General features: G+C 43.3%; 1 protein-coding gene across 1 annotated transcript in view; it reads right to left on the minus strand.

The window, feature by feature from the left end:
* Hipk2 (homeodomain interacting protein kinase 2) overlaps positions 1-16941 on the minus strand; it is a 63754-nt gene that overhangs the window by 24093 nt on the left and 22720 nt on the right. Inside the window, exons 8-10 of the mRNA XM_029535268.1 lie at positions 11316-11458; positions 8595-8774; positions 3956-4237 (exon numbers count right to left, since the gene is read on the minus strand). Of these exons, the coding sequence (XP_029391128.1) occupies positions 3956-4237; positions 8595-8774; positions 11316-11458 (605 nt within the window). The remainder of the gene's footprint in view (positions 1-3955; positions 4238-8594; positions 8775-11315; positions 11459-16941) is intronic.

Raw genomic sequence — 16941 nt, forward strand, 5'->3', positions numbered from 1 at the left:
ATTTTGATCGGATACTTAAATATTTTCCTTATGGCAGGCGTTTGCACGCCATGGCTTCTCTAAGACTGTCTGCATAAGGTGAGTTAGGTATGAGGATCTTGGTAAACACTGATCAACAAGATTCCATGTTAAAGGAGACAGAGACAATGAAATGCTTCCCTTGTCAAAAACACTTAAAATAGGCAGGTTCTACTTAATTCTAGGAAATACAGGAAACAGCATGCTTATTGTTTAGTGTTTCTGTTTTTATGTCTACTCTCTAGCCATGATTAGAAAAGTCCCCTAGTCTACTAGTGAACCACTGAAATAGAGAAAACATATATTAAAATGTTATGCAACAATGGCAAATTTTAAACTTCTGCCCATGTCCTGAGACCGCCACAGCAATCTAGAGTACCTGGTACCCACGCTCTCAGCTCCTCATGGCCCTGTCACAGTTCCCTGCACATATTGGATGCTATCAAGAGACTGGTTACAGAAGGTGGAGGAGAGACTCAGTAACTGTAAAGTTAATGACTAAAGAGAAATAATTATTAATAAAATTTCATCAATGGTGTAATACTTCCGGAATGAATCCAAACTCCCTTCCTTGAGCCTTTATTAATCTGACTTCATCACTTGGCTTTCTTGGGCCTTAGTTTCCTCATTGATTGAATGGAAATAGAAGTGACAAGCAAAGTGCAGTAATCCATGTGCAGGTCAGCTGCGGTTCCCTTCAGCTCATCCTGTTCTGTGTCTCTACGTGCCGTGGAATTCTCCTGCCTGGCCATCTGCTTTAGAACTAACAGTGCCCATATTTGTGGTCAAGATCTTCCCTTGATATTCTTTTAACAATTCTAGGCAATGTCATCTAGTCTTGGAGATTGAGTGACACTGTCAGTGAGGCCTAAAAATGTGGCTTATCACTTATGTCGATGCTAAAAGACACTCTGTGGTCAGGCTGTTACCCTGCGAGTGTCCTTGACCCCTGATGCTTTAGCTGTTTTGCAGAGCCTGAGCCACACTAGGGAAACAACCAGCATCGAGGACCACAGTGGGCACTACAAATGCTGAATATGGGGTAAGTAGCAAGTAGGGAATTTAGACAGAACAATCAAGATGCTCACTTCCCAGGAGAAATGTGGTTTGGTGACAAGGATGACCAGAGTTAGAGACTGGTGGTTTGAATGAGATGTCCCCAGTAAGTCTTGGGCATATGAATACTTGATCCCCAGTTGTCTGTTTTGGAGAACGAGGAGGTGAGACCTTGATGGAGGAAGTATGTTGCTGAAGGCAGGCTCTGAGGTTTCAGAAGACTTATGGTTTTGAATTAGTGCTCTTTGTCTCCCCTTGTGGTTTGAGATGTAGTCTCTCAGCTCTTCCTGTTGCTGGCTGATTTATCTCTGCCATCTGGATTCTAACCCTCTAGAACCATAAGTCCCAAATAAACTCATCAGTGAGTTGCCTTGGCCATGGTAGAAAAGTAACTGATACAAGGTCAGAGTGTCTCCAATGCTTGAACAGAAAGCGGGAGAACAGGGGATGCTGTCCAGCTTTGGAGCCCATGGCCAAGTGCTTCTTTGTTTAGGTGCAAACAGTATAGTCTTGGTTTTCTATGCCTGATGCTTTTCCTTGAACTTCTTAGAGTCAGAAGGCTTAGATGGGAATGAGGGATTTGTCAGAAGGCTCTAAGGGGAAATGCCTCAAAAACCATTCCCATGCCCACCCCATTTCCTCCAACATTCTTCATTCTCTTGGATAAGGTTTGCTTCTGGGACACTTCTCTGTTTGCTCCCCTTTGGTACTCTGCCACATTAGTCACCTTACTTAGGTCTGGAACTCTCTCCTTAGCTCTCCTGAGACTTCACCAGCTTCTCTGGAGGACATGTTCTACTTCCTGTCAGAGTGATTTGTACATGTCTTGTCTCGCTTATTATCTGCAAGCCTCAAGAAAAGAGACTATCCCCTTATTTGTATACTACTTGAAGTTCCAGGCATATTGTCTTACAATGCTGGGGCAGTAAATAGTCACTGTGTTAAATTTCATGGTAATTACAATTTCCAGAACACATAATCGTAAGTTCCTTTACTTTCTAGTTGTTAAATACAGTCACGGTTACGTGATACAATTACACAGTGCTTTCTCTATTAAGAGCTGCTGGCTTCGGGCAGACTGTTCTGTCTTTCTGGGTCCCGAGCCATCACACACCCCTGCAGTAAGTATCACTACCGCACCTCCCTCTGCGAGCTCCCCGTCACCAGGGTGGGTAGCTGAGGCCCTTACCATGCTTCGTGGTTCAGTCTGCAGCGCAGTCCCCTGTATTTCCTATGTATCACGCCACTGTGTTGAGGGTGTGGTTCCTCCCATGTCACCCACCCCTGGATGCTGTCCACCTTTACTCTTAGCCTCGGAGTCATTTTCATCACAGTTCTCACAAGCTGCCACACATTTCATTAGGTTTCCTTCCAGGGACACAGTTCCACGTTCCACTTCCTTCCGCTTTCAGCCCTCCCGGCGCTCTGGCCGCTGCAGAGATGGCACTCGCTGTCCTGCCCTCCTCCTTTCCAGTCAAGCCTCTGCTGAGCACTCATGTTCAGAACTGCTGTCAATTCACATCTCAGACCTCAAGAGTGACATGGCAGTAGTTGACAGGCAGGTCTTTACATTGCCTTTGCATCCTCCAGCTGTGTTCAAGCTGCTCAGCTTTTCTTACCCAGCACTGTAAACATATGCACAGGCTTCCCCAAGCCAGGGCCTCTCTGGAAGAAGACCAAGCCCTTCAAATTCTCAGGTTTGGATGGATGGAACACGGACTCAATTTGGGGGCTATAGTCACAAAGCAAAGTGAGGCCAGTTCTGGAACAAGCGGGAGCATGTAAAATAATATACTACGGTGCAAAACCATGTGCCCAGCCTCACCAACCTTCTGTCCCTCAGACAGAAACACAACAGTGCAATATCACACGGAGCCACTCAATAGGAAAAACGACACACATACTCGTCCCACTGCTGAAATCTCAGACTCCTTGCCTTCTCCTGCACACTGTAGAAAGGGCTATGGTGAGACTGGGCTTCAGCTGAACCTTCAGTAATGACTGCAAGCATGAAAATTATTATCAAAACCACTTGTGATTAATAATTAACAGCATTACATCTAATCAGGAATAAACAATTTGGGCCTAATTATGAACAAGGAACTCTGCACCCAGTTGTGGAGCTACTATGGTGGTTGGAAGCTCTGGCTTGGGGTGGCAGGGGCCCCTTCCCTGGCTTTACTCCTAATGCAAAGGTCCTGGCAGGGTGTGGCTGTGTGACTGTGGGTTCTGTGAGGCCTAAGGTCCTCAGGGCACAGAAGGTGAGTGTACATGGTCTGGGCCAGCAGAGCTGGCAGCCTGGGAAGGAGGCACATTTGCTGAGTCTGGTTGCAAAGTGTAGAAAAGAGGCTCTGGTGCCAGAGTTAGCACTCTTACAAATATAATAAATATTTCTTCCCTAAACCCGGGAAGCACACACAGAGTAAAGTAAATTATTGCTACTTTGGAATAAACAGTAGTGCTCTCTGGGTGTAGAGCCAACTGGCAGTTTGAAGGATTGGGTTAATCAGACATAGGGAAATTTCTGATTAATTGGACAATTACTTCAAATTCTGAGTGAGCCAAGGCAATGTTAGAGAGACATCCTGACCAGCTGGGAATACATTCGATAGCCGGAGGCTTAGGCTTGTAAGTGTTAAACTAAGCTGGGACTGGGAGCCCAGTTTTTATAGTCTCATATTCCTAAATGTTTAGGGACTGTGATTATTTTTTAAGGCCAAACTCACTCAAAATTATTTTGGTTTTGAAGAATATGGCAAAACTGTTTGCCGCTCTCCTGAAATAAGCTTAGGTCCAAGAACATGGGAAAATGAAGATGCAGGGTCAGCGGGGAACGGCCGGGTCTCTGCTCTGTCCTGAGAGTCTAGGTGCGCAGTCTCACCTGGTGGGGGCATGCTTCTGCTCCTCCTCTTCATCGGTGTCACTGCTGATAGTGATGACACTGACTGTGGGGCTTGGGGTGTCAGGGATGACAATCGTCTGCCGCTGTCGCTCCCGGGTGGTGCTGGAGGCCACGTCGCCCCACCCACAGGTGACTGAGGTGCTGCAAGCTGGGCTGCTGTGTACCATGGCGCACCGTGGGGGGGTATTCTCCTTGACACGCTTGGATCGCTGAGGGGAGCTGATAGCCTGTGAAGAGGTCACCTCACAGGTGGAAACATTTCTGTAATGACAAAACAATATGTGTTTACAAGGAGGGTCTGGCCCTACATCTCCATCTAAGGGGCCCAACTTTAAAATAAAACACCCACGTTACCACATCTCCACAGGAGAAAACCTGAAGCCCATGACAGTTGACCTCCCTTGTGACAGAAAATATAGTGCTTCTAGAGGCCTTCATTCAGGACTAAGGTCAGGACCTCTGCTGGGCCTTCTCTGGGCTCTGGTTTGGGTCTATATACCTGTTTTTGAGAGCTGGTTTTCTAGAGACAGCTGTCCTGATCAGGATTTTAGCTGTCAGATCCAACACAGCTGTATAAGACAATTTTCAGGACTAAAGCCCAGGCTTTGGCTTCATCTAGTCCTCCCTCAATGGTACTTGAATCGTGTTTTAGGAGTGGTGAGAATTTCCTTCCTGGTGGTTGGTTTATGTTAATTACGAGCCCCCACTACTTCTGTGCTGGGATTGAAATAGTCTAGCATGGAGCCACACTGCTACCTTAAGACACTTGTGAGAGTTTCTAGACTAATGAACATAACCTCAGGTGTGCGTGCGCGCGCGTTCATACATGCGTGTGTGCTTGAGGTCAGCCTCAGGTGTATGTTCCTTAAGAGCTGTTCATCTTGTTTTTTGGGAGAAGACTGTCCCTGACGGAGCCCACTGATTTAGCTGATTGCCCAGGATCCCCAGGGCCTGCTTGTCTCTAACCTCAGCACTCGGCACAGGTGTGTACTGCCATGCTCAGCTTTTTCACGCAGGTTCTAGTGACTACACGTAGATCGTTGTACTTGTGTAGAAAGCATTTACAGATGGAGTGAGCTCCACTGCCTCTTGGCTCAGTGTTCCCTTCTTTCTCTTCTGGAAAGACCATAACTATTCAGATTTGGGAATGTGCAATGGAAAACAAAACAAAGAAAAACAAAACTTTTTTGGATCTTAACCTAAGCCTCACAGCAGGCGTATCAATTAATTTGTATTGCAATAAAAAATTGGGACAAATGTAAGAGGAAGAAGGTACACTTAAAAGGGGGCTTTTAAAAATATGGATAAGCCAAATCTGAGTACTGTAGTATACATAGTTTAACTCTTTTAAAATTATTAGTTTTAGATTTATTCATCATTTCATGTGTATGAGTGTTTTGCCTGCGTGTATGTGCACTCTGGTGCCTAGGAGGTTAGGAAGAAGTTATCAGGTCCCCTGGGACTAGAGTTACAGATGATTGTGAGCTACCACGGGGCTTTGGGAATCAAACCTGGATCCCCCAGAAGAACAGTCAGTGCTCTTAACCAGTGAGCCGTCTCTCCAGCCCACCAAAGAGAACTTGATTGATTGACCTGAAATTCTATATTACGTTCTCGTAACTTTAGGGAACAATTACCTTCTTTTCTTCCCATCAAACCCTTTGCTGATCCTGGTTAGTACCCATGCAGTAAAGACCAAAGTCAAGAGAGAATACATCTTTGGCTCTGCTATGACTTAGAGAGTCTAGTACCTTTTAAGTAAAGAGGTTGAAGTAAGATAAGCATAACTTAGTAAAAGCGAACTTGATTTTGTACACAGCTACCCTGGTAAACACCTCTGGAGCTGGTAGCAAGATTTTCCAGTAAGATCCCTTTGTATCCCTTATGGTGTGTTACTGTTACAGTGTTTACAGTTCTAGCACTTATAATATGTCCACTTGGCACTGTTAAAGAAAAAGCATATCTCCTGCATTACTACATAGGGAAAGTCTTGTGTGCTTTCTCACAATTTTGCTGGGGACTGGTCTTAAAAAGAAGCAAATATATCATATGTGTGGTGCACACCTTTAATCCAGCACTCAGGAGGCAAAGGCAGGTGGTTCCATGTGAATTTGAAGCCAGGACTCTTCTAAATAATGAGTTTCAGGTCATCCAGGGCTACAAAGTGAGACCCTGTCTCAAAAACAGTAGGAAAAACAGAAAGAAGGAAGGAGATGATTTGCACTGTGACTCTATGGATTTTTGCCCTACACATACAGTGTATTCACATGAAGCAGCTGGGTGGTGAGAAGACAGGGAGGGAATTACTGAAGTGGTAGCAGGGCCTGACTACACTACTCAGTAGGGTGGCCACAAGAATGCTTAAAGCTCAGTTCTACCTGATGCAGCATAGAAACCAAGGCAGTGGCTTCTGCTGTCTCTCAATGACATTGGTATGTGTTGCCAAAGGGCTGCCACACAAATGCATTCTGGGAAGCTGCCACTGATGTAAGCAGAATTACCTTGCTTTATCAGAAATACCCTAACAAGGAAGTATGAAGAAGGATGCCAACTTGAGGGGAGCTAGCCCTTGAATTAATTTTTGAATAAGAATGAAAGAAAGCGGCTGGAGAGATGGCTCAGCAGTTAAGAGCACTAGCTGCTCTTTTGGAGGTGCTGAGTTCAATTCCCAGCAACCACATGGTGGCTCACAACCCAATGCCCTCTTCTGGTGTGTCTGAAGACTGCTATAGTGCATTCATATAGATAAAATAAGCAAATAACTCTTTTAAAAAAAAAGAATGAAAGAAGGAAGATCTAACTCTGGCACTTGAAAGGAAAAAAAAATCACTAGTGTGAAGGATAAACTTGACACACCTGAGAAGAGGAACCTAAAACACCCAACCCTGTGTCCATCAGACTGGACTGTGGGCCTGTCTGGGACATTTTCTTGATTGCTAATTGACTTAAGAGGGCTGTGGGTGGTACAGTGCAGTGGTCCTGTACTGTGTAAGAAAGGTAGGTAGTGAAGCATGAGCTTGGGAGCAGCCAGTAAGCGTGCTCATCCCTGGTCTCTACTTCAGTCTCTGCCTTGGATTTCCTGGATAGCGGACTATAACCTGTACGATGAAATAAACTCTTTCCTTCCCAAGCTGTTGTTGATCAGAGCCCTTTTTTTAATCACAGAAACAGAAAAGCACATTAGAACAACTAGGATTTTTATGTACCCGATTTCTTTTGTTCAATCTCTCCCAAATCAATAAATATGTACATCTAAATCACATGCCGTGGGAACAGTTCTATATTTGCATGATCTAAATCTATCTGACCAGCTATAGGTTGTGGGTTTTGCTTTTACTGTTGTTTAGAGTAGAGCCTATAAACCTTTTCTTAAAAAAGTCAGGTCTATTGATTATATATGTAGTTGATACTATATACACTAAAATTTTCCCTTCTGAAGTGTTTAATGAGTTACTATATAGTTACAAACTCCACCCATACAGACCTCTTTTACCACATTCCCTGATGCTTGTTCCCAGGAATTCCCTTCTTCATGGCCAATCCCTGGTGCTGCGAACTTATCTCCCATCTCTGTGTTTGCCTTTGTCAAAGGGACATGTAACATGAAGTCTTATGTGAATCTTGATGACTTAAGAGTTCAGGAACATGGGAAAGATTAGCAGCCCACTGTTAGTATTTGGGAATCACCAAAGGTATATTTAAGCAATTAGCCAAATGTGTTCATGTGAGAGCAATTCTGTAGTTTCATGATCTAGATCTATCTCAATAGCTATAGAACTTATTTTTAAGTTAATGAGTTATGTTTCTGACCTGAAATTTCAAAAAAGTACATTTTCTAGTGATTTTTTAAAAAAAAATCTTGATAATTTGTTATCAAATGGAAACTTCAAAGGTCTGCTGTTTCTAGAAAAGAAGACAGAGACTGTGTGGCCAAATTTAGGCAGGACTTGAACCTTTTCATAGGCTCAACTGTGCACTTCTAGTTTTAGCTAAGAACCTTGCTAATTCATTTTAGCTAGAGGACACTCTTCCCATCTCTTGATATCTAGAATACTAGACCTAATGTCTGACCAGATTCCTCCTCTCCCATTTTCCCTTAGGTGATGGCTAATTACCTTCAGAGAATCTTGTTAGGATTGTTTAGCTACAATCCTCCAGTTTCTGCCATCTCCTATTATTTTCCCTACATGACCTAGACACTACTCCCTGGGTACAAACTCTTGATGCCCATGCTATGTGCAGAGCTGAGCCCACTCTTTCTCCTCTACTGCAGCATCTTTGTATCCATCCCTGCGGTCTCAAATAAAATCTTCCTTACTGTGCTTTACTCTTTTTCTTTGATAAAATGACAAGCACTCAAGACATTAGGTGCACCATGACTCTAGGCCTCCACCTTAGAGTGCCAGAGGGACAGGCACTAGGAAGAGTCAAGAGGCACAGAGCCCAGAGAGTGCTTTTAGCAAATTCCAGAGTGTTCCATGTGCTGTCAGATGTTCCCAGCTCTTGTAGGAAGAGCTGCTCCCTGCACCAGGCCAGAGCAGTGTCCCTGCAAGCCCTACTTCCAGCAGTGTCTAGCATTTCAGTCTTCTGGGGTCTCTTGCTGGCTCGCATCACCTACCTCACAGATGACTGGTGCTGCTTACTCTTCCTGGAGGAGGTGGTGCTGGTTGGTTGTTGCCTCATCACATGGGCTACACCCACATTTAAGGGCTGGGCAGCTGGAAGGGTCACATGACCAGTCAAGAGTGCAGGCTGCTGCATGATGGGATTGTAGTGACTTCCATGAGCATGTGTGTTCCTGAAAGAGAAAAGGAACAAAAGGCACCTTAGTGGTTTTATGGAACTGAACTCTTTAATAAGAGGAAGCTTCTCCGGCAGAACTGTAGGATGGAAGGCCTGCGTTGAAGTAGGAGTACTGGTTGATGAGTCAGAACCAAGACTTTCAAGGGGAAAGAAAGTCACATGTGTAGAGTCAGAGTTTGAAGCTCTGACTTGTAAAAGATGAGTAGCCTCTGACCTGTAAAATCCCTGAACATGTGATCATGCTGAACAATAACACATACCTTTTGTTTTAGAATTTGCACATTGTTTTAGAATTTACAAAGCAACTTCAATGGGTTTTTTTATTCCGCTTTGTAAGGTAGGCAGGATGTCTTAGATACACCATTTTATTAATAAGGAAATTGTAGTTAATGTGAAAAACAAACTTTGGCGACTGGGAGCCATATGTTTCTGGTGTTAGGAATCATTAGCGTTCTTTTGAATTCCCTCAGTAGCTAACACAATGCTCAGGCATGTAGCAGCTGATCAGTTAATTACACGCTTGCTGAATGAACAATTAGATTAACTGAAGGGTGACTAGACTCGTATAGAGTTTGTATTAAATCAAAATTACCAACAGCCATACAAATGCTCACAGAGATATGCTGGCAGCTTGCATCCTGGAGACAGGTTACATTTTAAAGTCTTACTATATAGGTTGGATGGCTCTTAAAAAAAGCCTTGTTTTTCCAACAGAAATGTTTAAAGTGGCGATTAATTCAAAGATCTGTCTGTAAAAGCCCATTTAACATGTAATAAAATTAAAAGCTAAAAAAGTATTTATTTGAACTTAAAAAAAATCATTAGACTCCATCTTTGTAACTTGAGAGGATAAATAGGAGAAGAAGGCAAACATTTCATAGTGATTTTGATGGTCTTTGAGACGTGTACGGCCTTTGGAAAGGAACGTGGCGCTGACGTTCTGTTCTTTATTTCCCTACAGATGGGTCCTTTTCCTTGGAAACGAGGGTAGCTGCTCTTGTTTGTTTCCTAGTCATAGTTGTGGATGCTCGTTGACCCACAAGGAGATGCAGAGATTGGGAAGGTGTGAGGTGGAAGAGAGGCAGAAGGCAGGACAGAAAAGGTGCTTGAACAGGCCGCACACTGCTGAGAAGTGAGCTCTAACTGCTGAAGACAAAGGAGAAGATGCTGTGGCGGCGGGGTCTCTCTGGGAAGAGTGGGTGGGGTGTGGGCTGTCATGACTGGGTGAAGGAAGGATGCTGCACTCATTCTGCTACATCCAGGCACTGCTACAGTGCATGTGACAGACAGGCCAAACTCTTTCTGTGCCTTTTAACTGACAACCCTCTATCCCTCACCCCACAATCCTGTGAGATAAGCACCATGGCCCACTTTATTGAAAAACAAACTGGGGCCATAAAATTAAATAACCTGCCTCAGGCCCTATACAGCCAGACTGGAAACCAGTTTGGCCTGGTTTGAAACTGCTTCCACTGAATGCAGAGCGCAGCTGTGGGGACAACTGGGATTTTCCTCCTGTTACTAGTCAGAAAGTAGTTTACATGGAGAAGGAGAAAGCTGCACTAGACACCTGATTCAGGGAACTGTCTAGCCACTTGCCTACCTTTTCCTGAGAGGGAGTTAGTTATTTAGATAGCGTTTCATTATATAACTCAGACTGGCCTCAAGCTTGTGATCCTTCTACCTCAGCCAAAGTGTTAAGATTTCAGATCTATATTGCCACATCAAACCCAAGAGCTCTATATTCCAAAAAGGAACTAGGGATGCTGTCCGGGTGGTAAGCAGACTATCAGAAGGTAGCAGGGAGTACTTTCTGCAGGAGGTACATCCCACAGGGGCCACAGAGCTGGGGACAATTGGAGGGCTGTCATATGGCTCTGTAATGGTCAAGGAGGGCATTGTGACAGTGTTGGGATGAGGGCCAGAGGAAAAATGATAAGTGCCTATGAAAACAGCAGAGCAGGTGTCCATGAGGAAGCCGGTGAGGTGCATGGGCAGTGTTGGAGACAGATGCCGAGTGCTGGCAGGTGGTGGCTGGAGTCCCTGGGATCTGTGGAGGTGAACTCTCATCCATAAGACAGGCTGTTAACTGAAAAGACACACTTAATAGACACGCCAGAGCTCATTCTTCCAAATATATCTTATCTGTTAAGCTTTCCCTTGGGAGCTCAGACAGACAGGCACCTATGTCTCAAAACTTCATGAGAACACGTTTTAGAATTGCTTAGGGCTTTGGGGACTCTCTTCTGTATTCCTTCACTGGTGACAAATGTTTGCTTTCTGAAAGGAACTTAATTCTGAGAAAAACCTAGCCTGGTTTTGTGAATTACACTGGTGTTTAAAAGATGCAACTGAGTTTTGGGTAGAAAATGACAGCTAATTGTAAATTAATCAAACTGAATTTTGGCTGTCTTGGTACACTGTTTAAACCACCTCCCACTACACAGTAGCCATAGCCCGCATGATGTTCTCTGTCAGTGGTGAACACAACTCTCATCCCAGAAACTCTGCTGACCCAGAAAGATTTACTGTTTACCTCCAGTCAGCCAGTTGCTGAGTGCCTGCCATGGTCTCAGGAATCACAGCTGCATGCTGTACAGATGTGTGGGTGGCCACACCAGTCAGCTGCTGCCATGCTGGAGGAAGTAGGATCTGTTGGGCCCCACCTGGCCAGGCCTGCTGTAAGACAGAGGATACCCACAACCATCACACTTTGTTAATCACTTAATTGGTGTGCATGAGTCCAGAACTTAATCCATGGGGGGCTGTGCTGTGTAAAAGTGTGGACTGCTTGTTGGCTTCAAAAAGCCCAAGGGAGACAACAAAAGGCATAGGGCTACAGGACAATCTGGAAGGAATTAGGTCATCTTACAGATGGTTTCCTTATGAATTTGCTCTCTAAAAATCCATCCATTGGCTTGTCCTATAAACTATGTGCAAAAGACTGAGCTAACTGAACTGGGTCAGATGAGGAAAGCCTATCAAGTGTCCTAGATTTCATACTTGACTTGTTTTTTTTTTTTTTTTTGTTTTTTTTGTTTTTTTTTTTTGAGACAGGGTTTCTCTGTATAGCCCTGGCTGTCCTGGAACTCACTTTGCAGACCAGGCTGGCCTCGAACTCAAGAGATTCAGTACTTCTGTTTATCAGATGTCATGTAGAGTTTTATCTTCTGGAGTTGATTCTCACTTTTTACAACTCAGAGACTATGTAGTGCTGGCCTACATGTGAGAGAAAGTGGTAAGAGTAATGACCTTAGTTGTGACATTCAGCTTAAATGACAAATAACTTCAATTCCTCAAGGCAGAGACAAGAAAGAGACTAGGAGGAACCCACTGCTTCCCCCTCTCAATATGAAGAACCTTTATGCTTTTTTCCTTTAATAGACCAATTGGTGGGCGTGCATATGTGCAGGGTGCTTTAAATTCTCTGTGCCTCCATCTCTTCTCTGCTTGTTTTGATCATTAAATGATTCTCATTGAACACATCTGACCAATGGTGGACATAGAGAGGGCCATCACAAAATGCTTCTTGGATGGGTCAATAGGTTTGAGCTCTTAGTTATACTTTTCTCTGCCCATGATACCAGACATAACTAATATCTACCTAACATTTTCTAACTCAGGGTTCCAATGATTTGGTATGTGTTTAATATGCATGTTTGACTCCTGTATAAATAAACAATTCTATACAAGACTATATATTTCAAGTCACGACTTACCAAGCATAATGTTTATAAAAATGCATATTTCAGATTTGCCCCATTTCCCAGTTCATCATTCTCAGGGTATCAGTGTGGCCTGTGAAATCTCATACACATTTTGATAGTGTTTGTTTGCTTACTGATCTGTTGTGATATAGGCAGAAAGCCAGAGACTACTGATCATACCATAATATTTAATGTCATCTGACAAAATGAAAGCATTACTTCTATATGTTTATTAATAATACCAAATTGTATTTCAAGTTTACTGAGCTCATGCTGGGTGTGGTGGCACACGCCTTTAATCCCAGCACTTGGGAAGCAGAGGCAGGTGAATTTCTGAGTTCGAGGCCAGCCTGGTCTAGAGGGTGAATTCCAGGACAGCCATGGCTACACAGAGAAACCCTGTCTCGAAAAACCAAAACACCAAAAAACAAAACAAACAAAACAAAAAAAAGTTTACTGAGCTCACTGAAGGGAAATATAATCTAACTAGTAAACCACTATAAATTCAAAATATTAAATGAGCTAGGTACAATGAATGGTGCAAACCTTTAGTCCCAACACTCAAGTGGCAGAAACAGGTGGTTTTCTATGAGTTCAAGGCCAACTTGGTCTACATAACAAGTTCTAGGCTAGCCAGGGTTCATGGTGAGAGCCTATATACAACAGTTTCAGTTAAGATTGTTACTGCTTAGTGATCTGGAACTCATTTGCAATCCTATAAAGCATGTGTCTTGGCTAATGTCATTAAAAAAATTATGTTGATACTGAGATAAGGTCATCTTTTTTTTTCTCCCCTATTTTCCTGATTATTAGCATTTTACCTCAAGGCTATGAGAGAAAAACTTTTTTTTTTTTTTTTTAAACCTCTTACTTACAAAAAAAAGTGGTGCTTACAAATACAATCAGCTCATTCAGATGATATTATGTCACACATCTATAATTTATTACGACTATTATGTATGTCTGTTTGATGTGTGTGCATACAAACATGCAGAGGCTCTGGAGACAACTTTTGAGAGTCAGATTCTGGTTCTCTTCTCCTATTTTACAGCTCAAGAACCGAGTTCAGGTCATCAGGCTTTTGAGGCAAGCACTTTTAACTGCTGAGCCATATTACTGCCCGCCCCTCCTTTTTTGAGACAGAATCTTGCTATGTATGCCAGACTGTACTTGAACTTAAGATCCTCCTAGCCTCAGTCTACCAAGTGCCGGGACCATGGGTACACACCACTATGCTGGCTGGAGCACGCTGTGTGTCAAGCAGTGTTAGGTCAGGAATGGATTTTTGGACTTAATATTGGTCCCAGTAGGGTAAGGACTACTATTTCCTCCCATTTCTTTCTCTCTCCTCTCTTCCTCTCCTCTCCTCTCCCTCTCCCTCTCCCTCTCTCTCTCTCTCTGGGGGGTGGGGGGGAGGTTCGAGACAGGGTTTCTCTGTGTAGCCTTGGCTGTCCTGGAACTCACTTTGTAGACCAGGCTGGCCTCAAACTCAGAAATCCGCCTGCCTCTGCCTCCCAAATGCTGGGATTAAAGGCATGAGCCACCACGCCTGGCTTCTTCCCATTTCTTAAGTGAGTAAACTGAGACAGAGAGGTCTAGAAAATATGGCAAATTATTGTTTTCTTTGAACCTAACATGTCAGTAAAGAAATAAAACATATTACTTCATAAAAGCAAGAAGAATGAAGAACAGACATAGTTAAAATTTTTTTAGAGGTGTAACAACATATGAACAATTACCAAGAAAGTTAGCAGATTAAATTACTCCAAGGTAAATCCACATATGAAAGCAGGCCAGATCCCTGGTATGCAGGTGTCTACTGTCCCCAGATCCAGAAGCTAGGTGGTTCTCCAGGGAAATGGACAAATTCAAGAGAAAGGAGCTACAGGCAGAGGAGGAGGAGAAAGAATAAATAAGAAAAAAGAAGGAAGGAAGGAAGGAAGGAAGGAAGGAAGGAAGGAAGGAAGGAAGGAAGGAAGGAAGGAAGGAAAACATCCTATAGGCTTACCTACAGTCTGATTTTATGGACGCACTTTCTCAATTAAGGCTCCCTTCTCTCAGATGACTCTAGCTTGAGTCAAGTTGACATAAAACTAACCAATATGTATGTATACCCATATCCACCTATCACAAACATATATGCATCAATATACTTATATATCATATACACACAAAAGCCAAAGTAACAATCTATAGTTAGTGGTCAAGTTAGAAGTTGTTTTAGGATAGTAGAAACTAAAGGAGGGACAGAGAGGACTATATGTTTTAGTAAATGTGTGTTGTCATATAAGCTAAAAAATTATGCACCTTTGAAAAAGGATGAAATTTAAATGTTGAAGCAATGTCCCCAAAGGTCGACAGCACACAGTGCAGCTGGTGTGTGCATCAAGCAATCTAATGCCCATGCTCTCAGCCAACACCCAGACATACATCATGAAGAACACATCCACGGTGGCCCTAACTGGGACCTGGTGTGGGTGTGAACTATGTGAAGGAGACATGAACAAACGTCTTATCTGTTAGCGGCTTCAGTGCCAAGTGAGACAGAAGCAGACAGAAAGACAAGGGCCGCAGACTGGTAGCTGAAAATGCCAGAGTGGAGGTTTAGAGTAAGACTGAGGGTTTGGACAGTTTAAGGAGGTTGCCTGTCCCCAGGGACAGCTTTCTGACTCACTGGCCAAGGATGCAAAGCCTTCCTGGAAAGTAGACTCTAGAGGGACCTGGCATTTCTGAGTTTCTGATTTGATCTTGACAGTGAGAGGGAGTTTTGGAATCTGCTCCTTGAAAAAAAAAATGAGTCAGATATAATATCTTACTCAAGAATTGTTCCTCCCATCTCCCCATTTTTGCATGCTAACTGGGGTTTGGGACTTGGAAATGTGGAGGTCACAGAGTTTTCTGGAAGTATCAAGGGTTTCCTTTGTAAGGGTTTCTGTAAAAGGTCACTCGTGTGTCCCTAACTGTGCCCTCTGCCATATGCACACTCTTAGGGTGTGCCAGAGGTTTGTTTCTCTGTAGGGGACACAACCTGCTGCTGAGAGAAAGGGGGGACAGAGACTGAAAGTAACAGGTGGAATACATTTAAAGGGCCACCTCTAAACCTTTACACAGTTCTCAAAGTGCTTTAAATGCTCAGAAGAAGGTCAAATTTGGGGAGAACATTTAAAGCACATAACAGTATTTGGAAATCTCAAGTCTGAGAGCCTAGAAATCTACTCACAGAAAAATGAAGGCCTAAATTTCAATATTTAGTTATTATTCTAAAAATAATCACTACTTAGTTTGATAAGTTACTGTAATTTTGTCCTTTACAAGAAGCACATAAAGACAATGATTCCATTTTCACAGGCTAGCACACTGGGGCAGATTAAGTGACAGAAGAAAAAAGGTAGCCAACCATTAGCCAGTGCAATACTGGATAGGACACATTCATTTTTTAAAAATAAGAAACATGTCTTAGTATTTGAAGGCGCACAGGTCTACTGTGTCCATTTATGGGTGTGTTCTTTGTTCTGCTCCACCCTATGTTGATTCAACAAATTCCCTAGTGGAGAATACTCAACTTGCTTCTAAGGGTTCCTTTTTATAAACACTATGCCAATTAAAATCCTATACGCATAATTTTTCAGTTGTTCACTTTTCCAATTACAGATTTAGGCTAAATCAACTTGAAGGTTTCCAACACTAGAGATGCTTTTCCTGTAAGTTGGAGGTAGGACTCCCTACACTCTGATTAAAGGACTGAGACAGGTTTGGAAATGCTGCGCCTGCTGGTTCTACTCAGCTGAACAGTGAGGAGTATCTCCGTTAGCTAGCAAGCCAAGCTTAGTATTTCTAGCAGAGCTGCTCCTGGCTTACTTGGATCCAGTCTGTAAATACAAAAAAAAAGTGTGTGTGTGTGTGTGGGGGGGGGGGGAATACTCTAATAATCTTTGAAAGTATACAGGGAAATCTACAGACTCCACGCTCACTGGGAGGCTGGTCTGGACTTCTGACACTTAGATAAAGGGTGAGCAAATGTCTTGACCCTCGACCGATCCGTATGCAGGTCTCTTCTTTGATTTATAATGGCCTTTTTTGAAGTCCTCACCACAGAACTATACAGCAGCAGCAGTAATAACGACAATGGACATTAAAAAGACAAGCCTGTTTTAAAGGCAGGTTCTCTGTGACACCCTTTCAACAAGGCACACACAACTTTGTGTGCTACCAGTTGCTGGTGTTGCTGCCACTTGAGCAGAGTCGGTTTAGATATAAGAATAAAGAGACACGGGCTGGAGAGATGGCTCAGTGGTTAAGAGCACTGACTGCTCTTCCAAAGGTCCTGAGTTCAAATCCCAGCAACCACATGGTGGCTCACAGCCATCTGCAATGAAATCTGGCGCCCTCTTCTGGAGTGTCTGAAGACAGCAACAGTGTACTTACATATAATAAATAAATATTTAAAAAAAAAAA

Source organism: Mus pahari, chromosome 2 (assembly GCF_900095145.1).
Source record: "Mus pahari chromosome 2, PAHARI_EIJ_v1.1, whole genome shotgun sequence".
Taxonomy (NCBI): Eukaryota; Metazoa; Chordata; class Mammalia; order Rodentia; family Muridae; genus Mus; species Mus pahari.